At 46.4% G+C, this 24076-nt stretch overlaps 1 protein-coding gene across 1 annotated transcript in view; it reads left to right on the top strand.

Moving 5' to 3' along the window:
- Positions 1–5908: 5908 nt before the first annotated feature.
- The window catches only part of ENPP6 (ectonucleotide pyrophosphatase/phosphodiesterase 6), a 120399-nt gene continuing 102231 nt past the window's right edge, over positions 5909–24076 (top strand). The window contains exon 1 of the mRNA XM_025385736.1: positions 5909–6285. Within this exon, the coding sequence (XP_025241521.1) occupies positions 6045–6285 (241 nt within the window). The 5' untranslated portion in view covers positions 5909–6044. The remainder of the gene's footprint in view (positions 6286–24076) is intronic.

Raw genomic sequence — 24076 nt, 5'->3', positions numbered from 1 at the left:
TACTATAACCTATTCTTCTGAGGGCTGCTCAGAGGCAACCTTTATTACTTGAGAGACTTTTTATCTGCTTAACAAGATAATCTTTATTCACCATACATTTCCTCCATTCATTCTTCCGTAACTTGTGTCACCCACCACCTTCCCCAGAAGCCCTAAGCCCCATTTCTTTCTGTAGCTCAGGGTGCTATATAAGCTTCAATCATCAGACCCTTATTCAGGTCTCATATTTTTAAGATTCCTATGTGTCATATGTAATTAAATATGATTTTTCTCTCATTAATCTGTCTCATGTCAATTTAATTATTAGCCCAGCCAAAGAATCAAAAAGTGTGAATGCAAGCCCTTTTTCACTCCCCTACACCACCTTTGTTGAATATCCATCGAGTATAAATGTGTTGGTTTATTTCTGCCCTCTCTATTATGTTCCTTGGGTCTATGTGTCTGTTTTTATACCAGTACCATGCTGTTTTGATTGCTATAGCTTTGTGGTATGTTACAAAGTCAGATAGTATGATGCCTCCAGCTTCATTATTTTTATTCAAGATTTCTTTAGTTATTCACAATTCTTTCTGGTTCCATACACATTTTAGAATTTTTTTTCTATTTCTGTGAAAAATATCATTTCAGTTTTGATAGAGATTGCACTGAATCTGTAGATTGCTTTGGGTAATATGAACATCTTAACAATATTAATTATTCCAATCCATGAACATAGAATATCTTTCCATTTATTTGTGTATTCTTCAATTTCTCTCATCAGTATATTGTCATTTCAGCATGCAGATCTTCTACCTCTGTGGTTAGATTTATTTTCAAGTTTTTTTGAGACGGAGTTTTGCTTTTGTCACCCAGGCTGGAATGCAGTGGCGCAATCTCAGCTCACTGCAACCTCTACCTCCCAGGTTCAAATGATTCTCCTGCCTCAGCCTCCTGAGTAGCTGGAATTGCAGGCACCTGCCACCACACCCGGCTAATTTTTGTATTTTTAGTAGAGACGGGTTTCGCCATGTTGGCCAGGGTGGTCTCAAACTCATGACCTCAAGTGATTTGCCCGCCTAGGCCTCCCAAAGTGCTGAGATTACAGGTGTGAGCCACCACGCCGAGCTTATTTTCAAGTATTTTGTTCCTTTTGATGCTATTGTAAATGAGACTGTTCTCTTATTTTTATTTTTGGACTATTTATTGTTACTGTATAGAAACACAACTGATTTTTGGATGATTTTATATCTTGCAACTTTGCTCTGTGTGTGTGTGTGTGTGTGTGTGTGTGTGTGTGTGTGTGATCTTTAGGAGTTTGTACATGTAAGATCATGTCATTGGCAAACAGAGATGGTTTTATTTTTTCCTTTATAATTCTCTTGCCTAATTGTCTGGCTGGGACTTTCAGTATGTTGAATAGAAGTGTTTAGATCAAGCATTCTTGTCTTATTACTGCTCTTAGAGGAAAAGCTTTCAGCTTTCCACCACTGGGCGTGAAGTCAGCTGTGGGCTTTTCAAATATAGCCTTTATTATGTTGAGGTAGTTTCCTCTTTCACTACTGACCTTTTAGTCAAACCTCTTTGTATTTTTTTGTTGTTGTTTAGTACTGACTCTGAGGATTACAATATGCATGCTTATTACAGTCTAGTTAGAATTAATATTCAATCACTTTACATTTTACTCTTGACATCTGACTTTTCCCATTTCATAAATTTCAAAAAACTTCACAACAACTTAATTCCATTCAAACATTCTACCCCTTTCATTTAGGCTGTTGTTTCTATATCTTTTAATTCTTCATAAGTCATCTCTCTCAGCATAGTGGTTATTCTTTTAACTTTAAGCAGTTATTTTTAAGGTATTTATAAAAGAAAAACATAGTCTTTTATATTTATTCACATTGATCATTTATGAAATTTTTTCCCTTCCTGTATATATTAATTTTCATCTGGTGTTATTTCCTTTCAACCTAAAGGACATTCTTTAGTATTTTTTTGTAGTACAAGCCTGTTGGTAACTAATTCTCTCATCTTTTGTTTATCTAAAAATGTCCTTATGTCGTCTTAAATTTTAAAGAATAGTTTTCCAGATATAAGGAGGGTTGACATGGACCAACAAAAGACCAGCAGGGCTGCAAAAGCTGGGATAAATTAATAGGACCAACAAGGGTGGATGTCGGCTGACGTGGGCTGACTTGGGATCTCATTCTCAAATTGCATTGATTCTACAGCTAGAAATGACCTTGAAGCCTTTGTCACTTTTCAGAGGTGAAAACTGAAGCCCAGAAAGGCAATTTCCTCAGAATCACACAATTGCATCATACCAGGATCTTGACTCTGGAATCACATTTTTTTTTGTTTTTGTTTTTGTTTGTTTTGTTTTGTTTTGTTTTTCTAAGACTCTTTCCCTTCCATCTCACCTGTCTCTCCATGAAGGCGAGGCACCAGGGTGCTGACTAATCTGGACAGCACATTCCTGAGAGCTCATGCATGTCCCTAGAGAGACGTGCAGCAGCTTTAGGACAAAGGTTGCTTCAACTTCTGGAGTAAATTTTTCATATTTTGCATTATCTAAATGAAACCCCTGTGGACAATGACTTTACAGTATTGCCAACCCTTGAAAACAAGTTGTAATAAGCACTTATAAGCATTAGGTGCTGATAACCACCCCTGAGTGAAGACATCCAGATCACAGACACATAGGTTTTGGATCACAAGACTTTGGGCACTTAATATTAACCACCTGCATGACATATGGCCTTTACCTATTGCTTTTTAGCTTTCAGTTCCAGCCTTTTCTAGGTTAGATGGTTCAAGACCTGGAGTCTGGCTTTGAGCAACCCTAGGATTTACTTGGTTTGAATTCTATCCCATATGTCTCTTTCTTCATTTATTGGTATGTATATTAAAGATTCATATTGGCAATCATTTATTGATCCAAAGCTTTAGAGACATTGTCTAAACATGGTCATAAAACAATATAACCGTAAACATTATCACAAAACAATGATGCCGCCACCCCAGATACATCACAACAATCTTTGTGGAGCCTTGGGAGCCTCTGGTGACCTGTGGACATGCTAATCTGAAGCAAGTTACTTCTGAGTTGACACCCACAATAGCTCAATGAGGCACTCAGGGAGCCATATTTTGGGTGTACCTTTGTTAGTAGTGGAGAAAAGTGGAAATACCTCTTATATTCATCTTTAACATTTGGAATGCTTAACCTCTCCAAAGTGAACTCGGAAGCCATCCAGAGTAAACCACCTGGACTTGTACTGTTACCTCCAGCCTCACAGTCCAGGCAATCCCTGAGCCTCTCAGGAACTCACAGAGCACAGCTATCCGGGCCTCTTACCTCTGTGGGCCCTCACAAGGGGAAGACGTTCTCCTTCTAGCACATGTGATGCTCAGTGTCCAGGATGCCTATCAACCCGTCAGCATGCACCTGCCTTTTCCCCTCCCCTCCCCTCCCTTCACGTCCCCTTCCCTCTCCTTCCCTTCCTTCTCTCCTTCCCTTCCCTTCCTGTCCCATCTCTTCACTTCCCTTCTCATCTCTTTCTTTCTCTTCCCTTCCCTTCCCTTCTTCCCTTCCCTCCCTTTCCCTTCTTCCCTTCCCTCCCTTTCCCTTCTTCCCTTCCCTCCCTTTCCCTTCTTCCCATCTCTTTTCTTCCCTTTTTCCCTTTTCTTCCTTTCTTCCCTTCTCTCCTTCCCTTCCCTCCCCTCCCCTCCCCTCCCCTTCCCTCCCCTACTCTCCCCTTCCCTTCCCTTCTTCCCTTTTCTTCCCTTCTTCCCTTCCCTTCTTCCCTTCTTCCCTTCTCTTCTTCCTTTCCCTTCTTCCCTTCTCTTCTTCCTTTCCCTTCCTCCCTTCCCTTCCTCCCTTCCCTTCTTCCCTTCCCTTCTTCCCTTCCCTTCCTTTCGCTTCCCTCTGCTCCATTCCCTTCCCCTTTCCTTCCATTCCCTTCCCTTCTTCCCTTTTCTTCCTTTCTTCTCTTCCCTTCTGTTCCCTTTCCTTCTTCCCTTTTCTTCCCTTCCCTTTCTTTCTCTTTCTCCCTCCCTCAATTTCTTTCTTTCTTTCTCTCTTCCTTTCTTTCTTTCTTTTTCTTTCTCTCTCTTTTCTTTCTTTCTTTTTCTTTCTCTCTCTCTTTTCTTTCTTTCTTTCCTCATCCTCCTCCTCCTTCTTCTTCCTCTCCTTCCTTCCTTCCTTCCTTCCTTCCTTCCTTCCTTCCTTCCTTCCCTCTTTCTTCTTCTCTCTTTTTTTCTGTTTATAGCAACAATAATACCACACAACTCAAGGGAAAAAGAGTAACATTGTTTTCAAAGTAACAACCATTTAGAATAAACTCCCCTTTTCCTTATTTTTTTATAAGGAAAAAAATTTAAATTTAATTATAGAAAGCATTAACTTTTATTGGAAAAAAGAATTCTGTTCCTTGGCCAAGTCCCTTGGGATGGGAGTGGTAATTTGGCTAACGTGTTTCTCTTTTGCAGCATAATTTAAAAAGTGACATGGTGATCCCATGTATGAGCTTGACTCAAATACAACAGAAAAAGAGAAGGAGAACAGACACAAGCAGAGGGCAGAGGGGGAAGAGGGATGTGGGGCTTGATTGAGAGTGGCTGGTGTGGCTGGTGTCTAGCTTCCTTCCCTGGAAAGTTTGCCCAGAGCCTGCAAGTTTCCTTGGGAGCCAAGTGATGTTATAATGCGAATAACATCTAACATCTAAGCACTTGCTATGGGGCATGCATGTTTTATGTCTTTTTTTTTTTTTCCTGAGTCCGGGCCTATGTTGCCCCGCCTGGAGTGCAGTGATACAATCACAGCTTACTGCAGATTTGAACGCCTGTGCTCACACAGTCCTCCCACCTCAGCCTCCTGCGTAGCTGGGACCAGGCACATGCCACCATGCCCAGCTAATTTTGAAATTTTTTTAATAGAGGTGGGATCTTGCTATGTTGCCCAGGCTGGTCTCAACCTCCTGGCCTCAAGCAATCGTTCCACCTTGGTCTCCCAAAGTGGGCCACTGCACTCAGCCATGTTTTATAAGCCTTCACATGAATTGTGTCGTTTAAATTTATGTAGCATGACAGAGCCACTCTAGGGAACCTCCGGACTCTGGGTACTTTGTGCTAACTCTGTCTGCTCCCCACTCACATCTGCCTCCCTGTCACTTACCTCCTCCTATTTTCTGCTCTGCCTAGTCCTCCCCGTCCCAAAGCCTGCATGGTAATTTCTAGCTCTGCTTTTCCATCTCAAGCTCTCAATCTCCAGCTCTCGATTTCATTTCCATCCTATGGAGGCAATGCTGCTTCAGACCATTCTGCCAGTAATGATTTCCCATTGTCCAACTCTGGAAGCTTCTCCTTGGCTCTGGGGCTCTTCTGTGAACCACCTCCTCCTATGGGCACCAGCAGCTAAATCATATTTGAAAAATAAAGTAATAACACTGCATGTAAAAACGTAAGTGGCCAAGACATAGACAAATAATTGTTTTTAAATGCTGTGACTACAGAGACACAGCTGGAAAGTTTACAAATGGGTCCACCGAAGCGTATTGTTTCCTGTTTATGCACTGAGTCCAGAGGTTTGCGTTACTAACTTCTAAGTGAAAAAGAGTTTAAATGAGGCCATGATGTGGGATAACATCAAATTAAAATCTTGCCCTTTTCCTTGGTTCCTCCCTAACTCCTTCCTGCAGTTAGCTCAACTGCAAAGTTAGTGTTGACTTTGTCATCTTCTAAAATTCCACCTCTGTGGGTGCTTGTATTTCTGGAACGTTCACCAAAAATAATTAAGGTTGAACTCTCTCCTCTGGTGTTAATTCTGGGTTGTTTGGAACCCGGCTTATCTGAAGGAGTCGGTCTCTGGACTTTCTAGTAAAGGGTGAGCATAGATGTGTGGAAAAGGGGGTGCTGTTCCTTTAAATTCTGAAAGTGAACTTGGCTCAGGAAGGCCAGCGGCTCAAGGTCCAGCCCCTGGAAGAGAGAATAGCTACAGATTCTCCATCCTCAGTCTTTGCAAGGAGACAGCTGTGCCAGCCGGGCTCTGGCAGGCTCCTGGCAGCATGGCAATGAAGCTTGGGACCCTCCTGCTGGCCCTTGTCCTGAGCCTGGCTCAGCCGGCCTCTGCCCGCCGGAAGCTGCTGGTGTTTCTGCTGGATGGTTTTCGCTCAGACTACATCAGTGATGAGGCACTGGAGTCATTGCCTGGCTTCAAAGAGATTGTGAGCAGGGGAGTAAAAGTGGATTATTTGACTCCAGACTTCCCTAGTCTCTCGTATCCCAATTACTATACTCTAATGACTGGTGAGTACTGTGTCCTCTTCTGGGCAGGGAGGGGAGGGCTGGAGTCCAGCAGGCAACAGTGAGCTCCTGGCATCGGAGTCTTATTTAAATGCTCTGTATTCTCTAGTCCTTTGGGACATCAAAGGTAGATAAGAAATCTGTGTCCTTGGCTGAGCAGACTTTTGTTTTTGCGGTGGTGTTGTTTCCCAAAAGTTATCCCAAGGACCTGTTCTGGATTCTCAGTGTGGAGGGCAGAGAACTACAGCAGTAGATGATATTTGACGATATTGAAAGTGGTTGTTTATTTTAGAAAGAGAAATTCTAGTGAGCCTCATATTTTCTAAGTTCAAGTTTGCACAATCAACAGGTGTCCGTGCATGCGTCCCAAACTCCTTCTGTCCCTTTGCTCTGCGGTCATGTCATCCCAGCGTCCTGTGGGCTTGTTTCTCAGTGTGTTAGACTGTGAAAGTACCTGTGGGGTCCTCAGAGGGGAGTAGTGCTCCTGGACTACTTGGGGAAGGGGGAATTTTTAGGTCTTATCCTTTTCTGTTATTTAGCAATGCCACCTTCCCCTTCCTCTGCCTTTTTTGGCCAGGTAAAATGATAGAAGAAAAAGCTTGTATAGTTCAGGTTCCCCGTTTGTGATTTGCAGCATCTGCAAAAGACCAACCAACAAAAACTCAACAAAACAAATCAAACCTCTGCTAACCCAGACTGCCTGGGCTTGGGATCGCTGAGTTTCCTAAGGACGGCCTTCATCTGGAATTGCCAGGAGTCCAAACGCACCTGCACGAACCTGAGCCTCTACCCGTGCAATAATAGAATGTGCGGCCTTCTCTTTGCTCACAGAGCTGGATTCCTAGTTCCTGGTTTGTTTTTCAGCTATAACCTTTGTAAAGGCAGTGAGAGGCTCTCAGAAAGAATTTAGCAAACTATCCAGGGAGGCCGTTAAGAATGCACTGTTATTGCTGGTTATGCGGGACTCAGCCATGTGCTCTGAGCACAGAGAGAACTCTACTAATTATGTTAACAGAAAGAGAATGAGATCGCTGATATCTCATGGACCTCCACAGAACACTAAAGCCGAAGGGGTCTAAAACACACATTTTTATCTCTGACTTTGTGCACAGACAGTATATACACGTGTATGTAAAAATGCCATAAACTGATGCCCCAAATTGAAGGGAAGAGATACTCATTTGCATGAAAATGAGGGCATGAGAGAGAGAGAAAAATTCAGACCGCACACAAGCAAGGAAGTTATGTATTTGTTTTTTATTTCCCACAGCAGACAAAAAAACAGTCTGTAAGATAAACAGAATTAACAAAAGTCTCTGGCCGTCCCCTGGCCTGCGTCTCCCTTTGCAGGGAAGCGGTTTGCAGGCTGCCGGGTCACACACAGATGTCATTGTGTGCACGGCCGACTCCAGCTCTGCACAGCGGCTTCACACACACGGCCCACCCCACTCCAGCTGTCTTTCAGAGCCTTGCTGGGGGACCCAATTCATAAACTGCCACGCCACGTGCAGCTTCTGCCATCTCAGTGGAAAACGAACAAAATCCATTTTAGAAAGGACTCAAGTAAGTAACAGGACCATTACAGACTCCACAGAGACACTCAGCCAGTGACATGGCCTTTTGTTTGTCAGACTCACACTCCTGATATCGGCACAAGGAATGATTTGCACATAGCCTCCGTCACGCTGAGACACGCCTTCTTTTCAGGCTGTGTGTATTTCCCTTGTGTGGTCCTCAGAGAAGAGCCCCTTCCATTACGGGCAGCACAGGTCCCATGAGTGCCTGGCAAAGATCTCACCCTGGCTTTGAAACTGAGGCTGGCCCGAGGAAGCCACAGGTCTCCGTATGTGTTAGTCTCTGTGTTTTCAGATGGCCAAATGTATTCACTGATGTGGAAGTCTGCTTGGTCTATATGTTTCTTAGAAGCTGCCCCGCACAAGGGAGGTATCTAGCAAGGCTCATGTTTATGTCCAAATGTCCTTGGGTATGATTTGTCTTGTACCTACTGGGCAGACTTGCAGACTTGAAGCAGGATTCGCAGGCTGGGAGATGCCGGGCCATGAAGCTGGTATCACCTCCACTGTCTTGGAACTGACTCAGGGTTAAATTTAGACTATTTTCTCCAATATCCGTACTTATTTTTCCACCTGATGCTGAGAACCTCCTCTTTTATTCATATAAGGAAGGATATAGCCATTGGGAATTGTACCTAAACATATGGTTTCAGTATTTGAGCATTTTATGAACCAACAAAATCGCTATGTTAGATCTTTTTGGAACGAAAAGATACGCTGTTTTAGGGTTCCTCAGCATTCATAAGAGAGGCTAAGCTCTCACTTCATTACCCGAATTATTGCTCAGAAGACAGAAAGCCCCTGGTGTTCTTCCCTTTGCATAACGAGGAGTGATGAGTTGTTGGAAAGAATGCTGACCTTCGAGCTGGGAGAACTTGCTTGGAGACTTCAGGCAAAATAAAATGAGATGAACTGCCAGAGCTGTATCAGGCTGGGATTTCAGATGCTGCTGGATGCAGACATAGAACTAGGCAATGCATGGGGAATTTTATTTTATTTTATTTTACTTTAAGTTCTGGGATACATGTGCAGAACGTGCAGGTTTGTTACATAGGCATACATGTACCATGGTGGTTTGCTGCACCTGTCAAGTCGTCATCTAGGTTTTAAGCCCTGCATGCATTAGGTATTTGTCCTAATGCTCTCCCTCCACGTGCCCCTGATCCTCCAACAAGCCCCAGTGTGTGATGCTCCCCTCCCTGTGTCCATGTGTTCTCATTGTTTGACTCCCACTTAAGAGTGAGAACATGCGGTGTTTGATTTTCTGTCCCTGTGTTAGTTTGCTGAGAATGATGGCTTCTAGCTTCATCCATGTCCCTGCAAAGGACATGAACACATTCTTTTTTATGGTTGCATAGTATTCCATGGTGTATATGTGCCACGTTTTCTTTATCCATTCTATCATTGATGGGCATTTGGGTTGGTCCCAAGTCTTTGCTATTTGCACAGGGAATTTTAAAGTTAGGGCTGGCCCCTCCTAGGATGCCTTCATGTGGAAATTATGCAAATGGCTGAAACTCCCTTGAGAGGGAGAATTTCACAGTGAATGGGGATGGGAAATCAACAGGCCTATTTGTGAGCAACCTTGAAACCATCTAGCCCAGTTGCTGCCATGAAACCACCATGGCTGATTATTTATTTGCCTCAAAACATGTTTACATCAGGACAAACGTAACCAAAATGCCAATCATGATCATGAAGATGAATCAAACAATTGATTGCTGGGAACACTGAATCTTAAAAATGGCCTTTCACCAGGGAGATTACATTCAAATAGGGGAGGAAGAACACTCGCGAATGGGCGCCCGCTAATATTCTAAAGTGTGTAGCAAGGTGTTGTGAGCCCAAATGTGTCCTCGCCCTCCTGTCTCCCAGTTCAAGTTGGGGTTCTAGCCCCCAGTACCTCAGAATGTAACTGCATTTGGAGATAAGGTCTTTAAAGGTGACCAAGTTAAAATAAGGCCATTAAAGTGGGGCCCTATTCCAATATGACGGTATAGGAAGGCGAAAAGACACAGGCATGTGCACGTGCAGAGAAAAGGCCATCTGAGGACACACCAAGGCGGCCCTCACAGGCAGTGGAGAGGGGCCCAGGAGACACCAACCCTGCTAACACCTCGTTCATGAACTGTGAACAAATAAATTGCTGTTGTGGGAGCCACTCCATCTGTGGTACTTTATAATGGCAGCCCAAGAGAATGAATACACAAAGAATAGGGAGTAGGGTCCCAGCGTGCTGCAGAGGACCAGGGAGAGGAGGCGTTCCTGCCAGCTGGAGTAGCGTGAAAAAGGCATTTTAAAGAGGAGAGATCTGAGCTGGAAGAAACAGCCACTGGCGTGGTGTGTGTCTTTACATCTTACTTTAGGCATAAGCTCTCTTTCTGAAGAGTGGTGTGTGGATCACCTTCATTCTAGTGCAAACACAACCACAGTTTCAATGCCCTTGGAATGCTTTCTGTTTTAGTCTATCTTACCGGGGATCTTTTCGTAACGTTATTCTCTCTTTGGGGTAAATTCACATTTGACTGAAGTGGAGTTTAACATAAAGTCAAGGAAAGAAAGCAGTGATTTGTTCAATCCAGGTCATGGGTAAGAGGGAAATGCCGCATCTGTTTTGAGGCAGCGTAACTTAGCATCGTTTTGTTAAGGCTAATGGTAACATTTGTTTGCAATTCTCAAACACTTCTGGTTAAGCAGTTGGGGAAAGTGGCCCAGAAACGTTCTGAGTAGCGGGGAAGCCAGTCTAGAACTTCGTCTTTACTGCCAGTAACCCACCCAGAGATCAACAGATGCTGAAATAAGTTTGTCCCACAGTATATTACTAGTATTTCAACATTTAGACACTAGGAAATAAAGTGCAGGGAAATTTAGTGTTTTGTTTCAGGCACCAAAGAATGTCATGGCAGAGTTGAGATGGGAGAGTAGGCATCAGAGACCCTGTTCTCACACAGCAACTGGCTGGGGCCTAGGCCTGCATCTTGTAGTGGCCAGAAGGTTGTGCGAGTGACCTGAGACCCGAGGATAGAGATCTCCTCAAGACAGTCCAGGGAGCAGCGAGAGACTGAATCATCGTGCTCCTCTGTGGAAATCAAGGCAACAACAGGGATGCTAACTACTCAGAATTACTATTTGTGCCACGGTATTTTGTCTCGCACTCCTAGAAATTACCTGTGACACAAATTCTCACCTGATATCAAGGATCCATTGTTCTGGAGTAAAACAGCAGAGTAAGATATACTTCCTACCACCCCACCTTTTAAGAAAATATCTGATTTAAGTTAAAACTGGACCAAAGGCAATCAAGGCAGAAAGTACTTGAACAATCATGTTTTGAGAAAGCCGGCATCCTCAGCCTACTGCAGAATTCAGGCTTCCTTTGAGGGGCTGTTCAGAGACTCTGCATTCACACAGCTCCAGGTAGGGTAGCGATAGCCTCCCTGGTCCCCTCCCCTCTCCTTTCCCCAGGATCAGCATTTACATGGGGACATTGCCCCAGCTTGTGAGCCTCCTTCAATGCAGGTACCTCCTGAAATAAATCTCTCTTTGGCGGGCCCTCTTCCTGTCTTCCTACTCTGGCTTGCACCAAATCCAGCCAAGCTTCTGTTTGGAACAGTGTCCTCCCAGGGGTCCTGGTCAATCCCAGCCTTGGTTCCCTGGCTGGGAGCTGCATCTGCCCCTCCTTTCTGACAGCTCACTGGTCCCAGGATTCTGTCCTCCCTTGGTTTCCTTTTACTTCACTCACTCCTCCGTGGTCCCTTCCCTTGGTTCCTCCTGATCTCCCTGACCTTCCTTTGTCTCACAGTGAAATCAGCTGTCCTTTCAAGGTCGATCCTCAGCCTCTCCTCACCCAGCCTCCTCCACTGCTGACCACTGGCTGAAGCCGCAACCCCGACTGCCCGGAGCCTCCTCTGCTCCAGCTCCCTCTCGCTGCCCGCCCTACAACCAAAGCGGCCCTGGGAAAGCAGTCCCGATCACGCCACTCCTCTGTCCACACCCTCCGGCGAGTTCTGTTGTACCAAGTGGAATCTAACGCTCTTGCAGACCTGGCCCCATAGGTCACCCAGCCCCTTCGGGGCCTTGCTCCCACCACCCTTCCCTTCGATTGCCTGTGTCCCGCTGGGCATGCTTGAGTGCGCTGCTTCTCCTGGCTGCTTCCCTTCTGCTTGTTCCCCAGAAAGGCCCAAGCTGGGCATCGCTGCGTTCTTTGGATCTGCCTCCCAAGGTCACCGTGGCGGATGCATTCCCCGGCCACCCCATCAGCGCTCTCTATCCCTCTTACTCTCTTTATTTTCCATCACGGCACCAGTTTATTTATTTCTATCTTCTCCAAATAAAATTTATTATAGTGGGCCGGGTGCGGTGGCTGCCGCCTATAATCCCAGTAGTTTGGGAGGCCGAAGCAGGTGGGTCATTTAAGGTCAGGAGTTCGAGAGCAGCCTGTCTAACATGGTAAAATCCTGTCTCTACTAATAATACGAAAAAAATTTCACTGGGTGTGGTGGCATGTGCCTGTAATCCCAGCTACTCGGGAGGCTGAGGCAGGAGAATCGTTTGAACCTGGGAGGCGGAGGTTGCAGTGAGCCGAGATCATGCCACTGCACTCCAGCCTGGGTGACAAGAGTGAAACGTCATCTCAAAAAAAAAATTATTATAGGGAAAAAGCATTATAATGGTGATTAAGACAGTCAGAGTTTCAGGGAAATGAATGATTACTTTGATGTTCGACACTTCTAAACTAATAAGGAGGAGAAAACACTACAATCATGCTTTGCTCATATGAAAGCAATTCGCATTTAGAGAACCGATTACCCTTTATGTCTAGTAATCTTACATATCCCAAAATGTGTCTTTCAGTTTTGTTTTAAATTTTGATTATAAGGTTGGATTCAGAAAGAGGCCTGGGGGGAGAGTCACCTCCAAGGAGAGCTGTGTCAAAGTAGGAGATGAAAGAGGCTGGGGATGGTGGGAGAAAATTTAACCAGGACACCAGCGGTCCGCACAGCCCAAAGGAGATCCTCCTTGTAGTGAAGATCACTGAAGTCGAGAAAGTGGAGCCAACAGCCACGCGTGGAACCAGGCACATGATTCAACAGCCACGCGTGGAACCAGGCACGTGACTCAACAGCCACGCGTGGAACCAGGCACATGATTCAACAGCCACGCATGGAACCAGGCACGTGACTCAACAGCCATGCGTGGAACCAGGCACGTGATTCAGAACCAGCGTGGAACACTGTGAGGACAGTTCAGGCCTAGGTGCCAGTGGTCTGGCTGTTGGACCTAGGGACGCATGTGGCAGCTTAAAGGGACTTGCATGGCCATCCTTGTGTTTTCAGCCTCTGTCCCAAGCTGCTTAGGTGGCCAGGCTGTTTATGCCAGCATCACAAGGAGCTACTTAGATGTTTAAAAATATCGGGGCATGTTATGGGCTATTTGTACACCCCCAAAACCCACGTGTTGATGCCCTACCCCCCAATATTGCAGAATGTTGTTGGAGATAAGATCTTTAAAGAAGTAATGAAGGTAAAATGAGGTCACTAAGGTGGGTACTAATCCAGTATTGCTGGTATCTTTATAAGGAGAGGAGATTAGGACCCAGACGGGCACAGAGGGAAGACCACATATAGACACAGGGGAAGGCGGCTGTCTGCAAACCAAGAAGAGAGACCTCAGAGGAAATCAACCCTGATGACATCTTGATCTGAAACTCCCAGCCTCCAGAACTATAAGAAACTGGATTTCTTTTGTTTACCCACCCAACGTGTGTTACCTGTTGTCATGACAGCCATTGGAAAGCAATATAAACAGGATTGTGACACTAGGCTGCTAATGGAAGAATGCAGGGTTTTTTTTTACACAGCCCACTTCTATGACCAAACCTACTCACTGAGAGTTTCTGGTGACTTCTGCCCTGAAATTGAGGCAGTCATGGTGTGTTAGCTTCCTAGAGCTGCTCTAGCAAATTTGGATGCCCACAGTCTGAAATCCAGGTGCAGGCAGGGCCATGCTCTCTTTGAAGTCTCCAAGGGAGAATGTGTTCTGCACCTTCCGCCCGCCTTCTGGTGTTGCCGACAATCCTGGGTGTTCCTTGGCTGGTACATACATCACTCCAACCTCTGCTTCCGTTGTTACAGGGCATTCTCTGTGTCCCTCTCTGTGCCTCTCCTTACAAGGACACAAGCCATATTGAATTAGGGCCCACCTTCATGACATCATCTTAACTTGATTACATCTGCAAAGGGCTTATTTCTAATAAGGTCACATTCACAGGTCCTGAGGGTTGGAACTTCAATATATCTTCTTGGGGGCCACAAGTCAACTCCCTACGAAAGGTCCAGTGGAGAAAGCTATGGATTTGCTGTCAGAGATCGAATTTAATCTATTCTGTCATTCTTTGACTTTCAGAACTTGAACAGCTTCTTTTGAGTGTTAATCTTTTGTTTCGTTTTGTTGTTGAGACGTAGTCTCACTCTGTCACCCAGGCTGGAGTACGGTGGCATGATCTCAGGTCATTGCAACCTCCGCCTCCCTGGTTCAAGTGATTCTCCTGCCTCAGCCTCCTGAGTAGCTGGGATTACAGGTGCCCGACACCATGCCTGGCTAATTTTTTTTCTTATTTTTAGTAGAGATGGGGTTTCACCACATTGGCCAAGCTGGTCTCGAACTCCTGACCTCAGGTGATCCACCTGCTTCAGCCTCCCAAAGTGCTGGGATTACAGATGTGAGCCATTGCGTCCAGTGAGTGTTAATATTTTATCAGTAGAATGTAGAAAGTAAATGTTACCCAATAGGCTTGCTGTGAGAACAGAATGTGCAAATATACATGTAAACTCACCATTAGTAACAGCGTACATATTACGCCCTTTATCAGTAAGGTGAGGCTGAGTTATGTTGTTGCAACAAGCAATTCCACACCATGTCTGAGTCTTAGAATAGCTAACGTTTATTCCTCAATCATGTACGTGGCCTTGAGGAATGACCTCCACCCCATTTCCTCTTCATTCTGGGACCCAGGCTGAAAAAAGCAACTTCTAAATGAGACATGCTGCTCTCATGGCAGAAGTAAAAGAGAAAACAGAACATTGTCATCATGGGTAGTTCGGGCAAAGGAAAAGTGAGCGTGTTCAGGTCAGAAGGAGGGGGTGCTGAGCCCATTCACCATCTGGGTGTGGGTTGGGGGTTACAGAGAATTGAGTGTGTAAAAAACATGTGCAATTGATGAAAGTCTATGAAAGCCACACCAAACGGTAGTCCAACAGGCTCCTCCTTCCCTCCTTTTCCACTCCAGACATCACCGCATCTGCTCTTTGTGATGGACTGTAAGTGAGGGGGAGAGCTGAATTTGAAGAGCATCCATGAGGCAGAACTTGCTGATTGGCTGACAAATGAATATGAAAGAAGAGCCAAAACGGATGCCACAGCTACAAGATCGTCTGAAGTCTGAGTAAAGGGGCTCCTATTAGCACAGATGGGAAAGTTCGAAGGGCTGTTTATCTCAGTGAGATTTATTTGGAAAAGTAACTTTTCACCAAATTATATTTCAAGTGGAGTAAGATATTCACTTGACGTTATCCCTTTAGGGGATCAGAGACAATGTCTTAAAGGAGAGTTCAAGAAGCATGCAGAATACCACCGAGGCAAAGGAGAGAAATTGATACTGTGGGTCCTAGTGGACTCCAGGAAATGGACTTCCTATCTCACTGCTTGCTACCCAGCTGGTGCAGAATATTTCTCACAGATGCACAGTTAAAATCTGCCTTCCCATCTGAATTAACTTTTGTCAACATTTTGTCATATACTTCCCAGAGACACCTAACAACATTTTTCTACTTCAAACTACACTCTGTGTAATGAGCCTCAATTAAGCTGCCTAAAGATGCAGGCATGGCAGGCGAGGTGTCCAGCAATAGAAGCTAGAAGTGGGTAAGAGCACTAGTAACCAGCCATGCCCCGAGAAAAAAAAAATGCATTCTAAGAATTTACTAAAATAATGTCTCCCAGCACATCATTATTTAAGCTCCTATCAACAAACCTCTCTGCACTGAAGTGTCACTTTTCAAAAAATATGTTTCTTTCGGCTTCCGTGGTGATGAGAGGGTGTTCTGATTATATGGCATTCAGCTGCTGGAAACTCACTCCATGAAGAAGGGAGTGGTTAGAGTAGTGGGCAAAGCTGTAAAAGGTGGTGAAAGCTTTTGATTGTAATAACAGCAAAGGCGTTTCCAGAAGGCTTGTCCACGTGGAGCCACTGCAGTCTACACGCCATGGCGATCTCACAACCCCCACCCCTGCCTCCCTCACCCCAGCGTTGATGGATAGGATCATGTGCCTCCTGTCCAGGCTTTCGGGGTGGCTTTACCCCTGCAGCTCCAGTTCCTGCTCAGCATGGGCGCTGTGCCAAAAGTGGGTTAAAGGGCATTTCAAATTAATTCGGAGGGAGCCTGACTCAGCAGGGTAACATTCATTTCAGAGACACCTTCAGCAACACCTGCTCAAGTTTCAGAGCCCCTCAGAACCCCACAATAGGCCCATTGTGTCCACACAATAACCAGGCAGAGACCTGGGGCAGGCCTGGGGGTCCTGGGAGCCCACGTGCAGCGTTTGGCTCTTGTTGGATACTCTGAACCAACTCCCATCATCAGCCCTTTCCATAGCAAGGAGAGAAGATCGAGAAGGCAGATCATGGGAGGATGTGTGGGCCACCTTATTTAGACAAACGGCTGTCAGGGCTGACAGCAATGGAACTTTGGTTGGTCCAGGACACTGAAGATGCTTTAGTTCTTGATGAAGGAATTCCCCTGGGCACCTTCAAGAGCACGTGCATGGGAGAATGTGTGTAAATGTCTGCAGCAGAACACCCCGGGCTGAGTGCTAGGGGCCAGGAGTGGGCTCCAGGTGTGCCGGGAGGCCAAGTCCCCCGGGTGTCACCTTTGGTGGTGAGCAGTCTTGTCCACTTAACCTGGGTTGCTCCGCCGATTATCTGCACGGGGCAGGCTGAGAAGCAGCGTGGTCCACAGGGCAGGGAAAGGGGGCAGAGGCGCCAGCTTCTCCTGACTGTCACAGTCCGCAGGGACTTGGATACATTACATCATCTTCCTAGTCCTGCGTTCTTGCTGTTTAGCGTGAGAAGACCGGACAGATGGAGTGCATGATTGATGTTAATTAGGTCCTGGCCACCTAGATGTGCTGACCCCAGCCGAAGCCAGAAAGGTTCACAGTGACTCAACAGCCAACTACACATGCTTGAATCCACCTTTTGTTGAGAGGCCTCCGTGCACCACGGATCATGTAATTAACCAACACACAAGCAGTAATAACAGTGCGGTAAGGAACCGCAGTGATGGCTCGGGAGACCAGCACACCTACAACTGAGCCAAGTGGGTCTGGATGTCCTTGGGACACTGGTCGACGGGGGCCTCACTGCTTCCGGCACCAGATGCCAGAACTGGGAGAAGGAGAAGGCTTCAGACTCTCATGGGCAGAGGCTCTAAAGGTGTCTTGAACGAGGCCAATTCTTGGCTGCTCTTGTTGTCCTCCCAGATGAGTCTGCTCTCACCATCTAAGCCGCCTTTCACTTTCTATCGGTCTGTTTCAGGGTTGGGGTGGCACTGGGCAGCAGCAGGTGTCATCACTTCAGTCCATTGCATATGTGGCTATCACTTTGAGGAGGGAGACAGCTTCACAGTGGGCTTACTGATACTTGGCATGAGTGACTCCATCTTGAGACATTAGGAGCACAAATTATTATATCAGGGATGTGTGCTGGGAATGTTCTAGGTGCTGAAAATGCCATAGAGAGGTTCTTAGAGCCCACTGAGTGGGAGCAGGTGGAAAGGGGGACTGGAGTGGGCTCCCAGTGAGATGCTGTGTCCCTTGCCCTGTTTTATGATCACAATAGCTCCAACTGGACCTGTTTTGTACATATGAAGAAAGTGGTCTATAGTTAATCCCACTGGACACCAATGGCCCCTAACAAGGACTGGCCTGAGGGAAGGGTGGACGGTAGCAGACAGAAGTCCTGTATCTGTGGATGTCACGGTGGAGACACCCACGGAGTTTGCCTAAGTGGCCCCCAAGCCTTGGGCTCTCCTTCCAGGTTCTGCACACGAACCACCACAGTCGCCTGGGTTCTGCACACGAACCACCACAGTCGCCCGGGTTCTGCACACGGACCGTCACAGTCGCCCGGGTTCTGCACACGGACCGTCACAGTCGCCCGGGTTCTGCACACGGACCGTTACAGTCGCCCGGGTTCTGCACACGCACTGTCACAGTCGCCCATCAGCTCTGCAGTGTGTCTAGCTTTCCCTGAAAGATCCCCTGTGTGTCAGGATTTGGCTTTCACAGGTGGACTTGAGAAAACATTCTGCTTTAAAGGTTGAAAGCAGCCACTGTACAGAAATATAAATGTTTGGGAGAAAACCTCAAATATTGTGTTCTTCAGCCACTCACTAGCAGACCATGGGCCTAGCCTGGAACCTGCTCTCCAGCCCTCTTCAACCTCTGCCTGGCAGCCCAGACTCCTGACAACAGCCCTCTGGCCTATGAAATATCCTGTCACAGAGTCCACCAAAGAGGAAAGATGGGTGACTTTGAGGCTGGGGCACTTCAAGGCACAGGGGAGCCTGAGAGAAGACGCCTTGGCTCCAGCAGCCCCTGGAAAATGCTGCTATGTCACTTAGCCTGAAATTTTCCAAGCAGCGTGATCTGTGTGTTAAGTGCCAGTTATGTTAAAACCATTCATGCATGTTCCCTTGGTCTCTGGTCACATATGCTCTGTGGCATGGAGGCAGCCTCTCTCCTTCTCTGTTCAGCCAGACTCTTCCCAGAGCCCCTGGAAGGAGACACTGCCATTCAGGTCATCAGGGCCCCAGCACAGGGTACCTGCCGGTTGGAGGGAAAACATACCTTTGAAGATGCCTAAGAAACCAGGAATCGTGGTACCTATCTGGATGGCAACTGGACAGACGAGAGACCAAGATGGGACAGAGACATCTGCTGCCTGTTTTTGAACAATGTGGATTACTTACCTATTTGCAATATTAAATGAAAAATTTCTATCAGATCCAATGAGACTTGCTCAACTCTAGTAGAACAAGCAGACATTTTGTTCAACATTGATTAAACCCCCACTTGTGATTTAGGGAAATACATTCACATTCAAAGAGTTTTTAAAAACATGTTCCTCAACCTAGTGGATCTAAAGCAATGTTCTGTGGTTTGGTTTGGTTTTCTCAGTCTGCACTGCAGATTTGCAAACAGTGACCAGCCAGGGCTCAGGACACCCCAGCTTGAGGTTTTTGTCACTATCCTTTTCTCAACGCCACCACCTCTGGGAGCTGCCACTGCCCCTCTGAGAAGCAGGACTAAAGGCCATCTAGGAGACCTCCCCTAGTGTGCAGCCTCAGAAGGGCTCCCGTTTCGCAGGTGGGTCCCTGCAGGCAAGACCTGTCCATGCAGTAATCCCCGCCACTGTTGGTCTACACTCCCTTGGGGGCAGTGGAGTGTGGACCGTCTCCACATCGGGGTCCAGTGCTTGCTCAGAGGAGACATTGGTTCGTGTTTGTGGGACTGCACTGGCTCAGAGCCAGGGGCTGGGCTTTTCCCAACTCTGTGGCAGAAGCCTTGGGTTGCCCATCTTTCTATAAGGCTCTGGAGTTTTGCTGCCAAGCCCTGTCTGTTGGCTGAGGTTGTATTCTTTTCTAACAAACTACCCAATGCATCATATGCCTGTTTTGATCTCACTGGATTCTGGATTCTTCTGGCCAAGTTCCACGGGCCTCTAAGTCCCCTCCCCTCATCTTCATACTGGATGCCTCTCTTGCCCTTAAGGCTGACAGCAGCACCACTGCCATGTTCATCCTGTTGTCCTGGACTTCCCAGCACCCAGAGCTATCCCTGGTGTTCACTGGTCTCTGTGGGAGGATCTAATTCCAGGTTCCAGTTACTCCCAGTCTGGCCCATTCCCCTGCAGCTTAGCTGGCTGGCCTTGTCCCAAACCATGACATCCCTCCCTGCACATTTCTATGAATGACTTTCATAGTCCGTTTTAGCATGCATTTGTCTGTGTAAGACATAACACTAAAACTATATGAATGACCTTGGGAATATGTAACAAAATCCACTACACCCCAATCCAAATTTCCCCCGAAGGCATTCAGAATTACAAAATGCCAAAAGCAGAGGACGACTTAGAGATGCTAGCGCATTTGTCTTATTGTGCAGGACACAGAGGCCAAAGATTCAGATCCGGCAACCAGATAAAGGGAGAAGAACCACACCAAATGCAGGTTTCTGAGCCGGGGCCAGAATCTGATGCCCCTTAGATGATCAGGGATGGAAGCCCAGGTGTTTGTTCCTTTCCAGCCCCTCTCGCCTTGTGCCCAAGTTGCCCTCTGCCTGAGCTCTCGACCTTACGCTGAGTACTCTACTCTTTCCATTCTGAACTTCTCTGGGTTGTTTTTGCTTCTTTCTTCACCCTCATTAACATCTCCCAGGATGTACAATCTGAGATGGAGATGAGATTCAAAGCAGTGAGTGAGTATGTGTGTGTGTGTGTGTATGTGTGTGTGTGATGCATGTGTAGATTTCATCAACAATTTGGCCCAGGAGGAGGTGGAGCCGCCTAGAAGACTGTGACTGGTTTCAGGACACAGCTTGGCCATCCTCTCTATTTTCTGGTGCCATGAATAGTAACTGAAGACTGTCTGCTATTCCTTAAACCTTTTACATAATCCCATCAAGCTCTGATGGAACAGATAAGAAAAGCACATTCCAAGGAATTCACTCTCAGCCTGTGTCAACATGTATTATAACGTCCAGCTAAAAGCTAAAGGAATCTAATAAAAACAAAGCAACTTTACCCAATCCCCACCCACCTATTTTCCTGTTCTTTCGAACTGACTGGCCAGCTGCGGGGGGGTCTTGAAAGTTGACCTCATGAGATTCCCTCAGGGGACATCAGACTGATCCCTAACCTTCAAACCGGGGGACCATCAGGGTTCTTGCAGCCAGTTGTGAGACGCCTGTTGGGATGGAATTTAAACCGTGATCTCTTCACCTCTCCCTTTTCACCTCCCGGTTTTTGTTGGAGGCCTCTCTGGGAACTCTCAGTCCTTCTCTTTGTTGATACCATCTATTCTTTCTGTAAGAGCTTTACTTCCATCTTCCCGCACACCTACAGCCCAAGCTGCGGTTTTCCTCCACCTGTCTTTCTCTTTCAAGCCAAAATAAGATGCCCTCCTTCCAAAAGGCTTTGACGTGTAGATAGCAACATTTCAGAGGTGGATGGTGCCTTGAGATCTTGTTATTTTCATCCACTTGCTATCTCCTTTTCCACTTACTGTCTGAACCACAGATTTTGGTAATTACACCAACATATAGTATTGACATACATAATCATACAGTGCCTTCATACATGAATATTATCCATTCAAGGATATCTACTTTGTAAGAGTTCTAAAGATGCCAGGATGTGGCCTCTGTCCTCAACAAGATTGAATTAAGTTGAAGCAATTAAATATGTGTCAAAATGAATATAATCATCGGACAGGATAGAACAGGCACCGGGGAAGCACAGCTCATTTCTGAGAGTGTGTGTGAAGAGGGAAGGTTCGCTGAGGTGACAGTTATTTGAGTAAAGCCTGAAGGATCTGGACAGCTTGAAACCTGGAGGAAGGGCCTTGTGGGTGAACAGCACGGCACAAGCCAAGGGGCAGAGATGAGGTGACAAGGAGTGTTTGAAGACGAGAGCTGGGCTTTGGGATGATGACTCTGACATCTCTGAGCAGGGCAGGTTTCAGGGCCAAGGGAGGCCACTCAAGTCTATGTTGAAAATGATGGAGCCTGGGGGTCGCGTCCCCAGTGCCAGAATGAACCTCAGGTCAAGAAGTTGATCGGCTCTGTGGAGAGGGACCTGCAGGAGCAGCTGGGCGTGGAGGATTAGAGAGAAGGAAGTCTTGGGTCAGATGAGAGTCTGAGCTAGCCTTAGGGGAAGATTAATAAATTACTCTGTGTGTACAGTGAATTGAAGTTCACAGACTTGGGTATCTAAGAAATACTGCATTTCTCAGTTTTTCTTTAAAAAACCTAAATCTATCCATGATCCTTGAACACATTCATCTAAGTGAAATCTGCCAGAAACAAAAGGACAAATATTGTATGTTTCCACTTATATCAGGTTACCCAGAGTGGTCAAATTCACAGAGACACAGCACAGAAGGGGAGTTGCCAGAGGCTGTGGCGATGAGGAATTGGAGTTAGTTTTAAGGGGTACAGAGTTTCCAGTTTAGGATGATAAGACATTCTGGAGCTAGAAGTGGTTGATTACACAATGGTGTGAATGTACTTAATGCCACTGAAGTATACATTTAAAAATGATTAATCATGTCCTTTGCAGGGACATGGATGAAGCTGGAGACCATTATTCTTAGCAAACAAATGCAAGAAGAGAAAACCAAATACCACATGTTGTCACTTACAAGCGGGAGCTGAATGATGAGAACACATGGACCCATAGAGGGAAACAACACGCACTGGGGCCTATTGGACGGCGGAGGGTGGGAGGAGGGAGAGGATCAGGAAAAATAACTAGTGGGTACTAGACTTAATATCAGGGCGATGAAATAATCCATACAACAAACCCTCGTGACATAAGTTGACTTAGGTAACAAACCTGCACTTGTACCCTTGAACTTAAAATAAAAGTTACGAAAAATCAACATACAAAAATAAATAAAAAATTAGAAATTAGAAATTTTTCAAAATGTTCAAATGGTACATTTTTGTGTTATGTATATTTTACCACGATAAAAAAAAAAAAAAATCTGGCCGGGCGCGGTGGCTCAAGCCTGTAATCCCAGCACTTTGGGAGGCCGAGGCGGGTGGATCACGAGGTCAGGAGATCGAGACCATCCTGGCTAACATGGTGAAACCCCATCTCTACTAAAAATACAAAAAACTAGCCGGGCGCGGTAGCGGGCGCCTGTAGTCCCAGCTACTCGGAGGCTGAGGCGGGAGAATGGCGTGAACCCGGGGGGCGGAGCTTGCAGTGAGCCGAGATGGTCTCGCTACTCTACTCCAGCCTGGACGACAGAGCGAGACTCCGTCTCTCAAAAAAAAAAAAAAAAAAAAAAAAAAAATCTGACTCTGACTTCCAAGCCACTGGGCTTATCGGCATTTCAGTTTTGATTACTGCTGGGTAGCTGGGGGGCGTCTTTTTCCTGCTGAGGTCTAGGAAAGGCCCGTAGGTCATACGCAGTCCCACGGAGTCGGGTCAGCAGCCCTGGTCATTGGTCCACACTAGGCCCCACCAGATGCCCATGTGCCAGCTCCAGAGACCAGGCTCTGCGGCGTTGGGCAGGACACCCTTGTGCCATGATGCCAGCCTTCCCCACTGTATCTCACAGACATCAGTCCTCCCCTGTGGGTTCTGCCACCAAGCAGGGCATTGTCTCCCACACTCCCCAGACAGGCTGGCTCCTTCCTTTTCCTCCCTGGTCTGGGAAGAAGATGTCTCACCAGGGCCACCGTCGTGGGTGTGGCCTGTGCAGTCCCACAGGGCTCTGTGCTTATTAGGACCTGTGCTTGGTTTAATGCACTGTTGTCACTGTTTTGAAATTCTTAATAATTTGTGGATGAAGGATCTCACATATTCATTCTTCACTAGGCCCTGCAAATTATGTAGCCTGTCTTGCCTTCTTGTCTTCCTGTCTTCTCTGAAAGGCATGTGACCTTCTTCCCTTCCTGCCAGAAACATTGTCACGATGTGCTCAAATGCATGCAGGAGAGGTGCACCCAGCAGTCATCTTGGCTGTTTGTTGCTCCAGAAACACAGGATGATGAGGGGCAACACACAGGGAGAAAACATGCTAATTAATGTGCAGTGAAACATCTCAGTAGAGCATCTAAATGAATCATTTCTATCCTTGCACTGTGACGCCTGCAAGACGTTCAGGTGGTGACTTCCTAGCAGCCATGAAGGCCTGGAGATACTGACTGAGGAGTGGGAAATCATCTGAGTAGATGAGGGAAGATGATGGTAAGAAAGAGGAACCTCGGGGACCATGCTCACATTCAGTGGGCACAGTATGGAGGAAGAGGTATCAAAGGAGACAAAGGAAGAGGCAAAGAGCTGTCAGGGACCATGGCAACAAAAGCCAAAAATAACCTTAGGATCCCAGCAGGGCCAAACCAATCAAGGAAAGACAAAGCTTCTAATA

Source organism: Theropithecus gelada, chromosome 5, assembly GCF_003255815.1.
Source record: "Theropithecus gelada isolate Dixy chromosome 5, Tgel_1.0, whole genome shotgun sequence".
Classification (NCBI taxonomy): Eukaryota; Metazoa; Chordata; class Mammalia; order Primates; family Cercopithecidae; genus Theropithecus; species Theropithecus gelada.
Note: the sequence above shows the minus strand (reverse complement) of the source record. Positions and strands in the feature narration are given on the sequence as shown.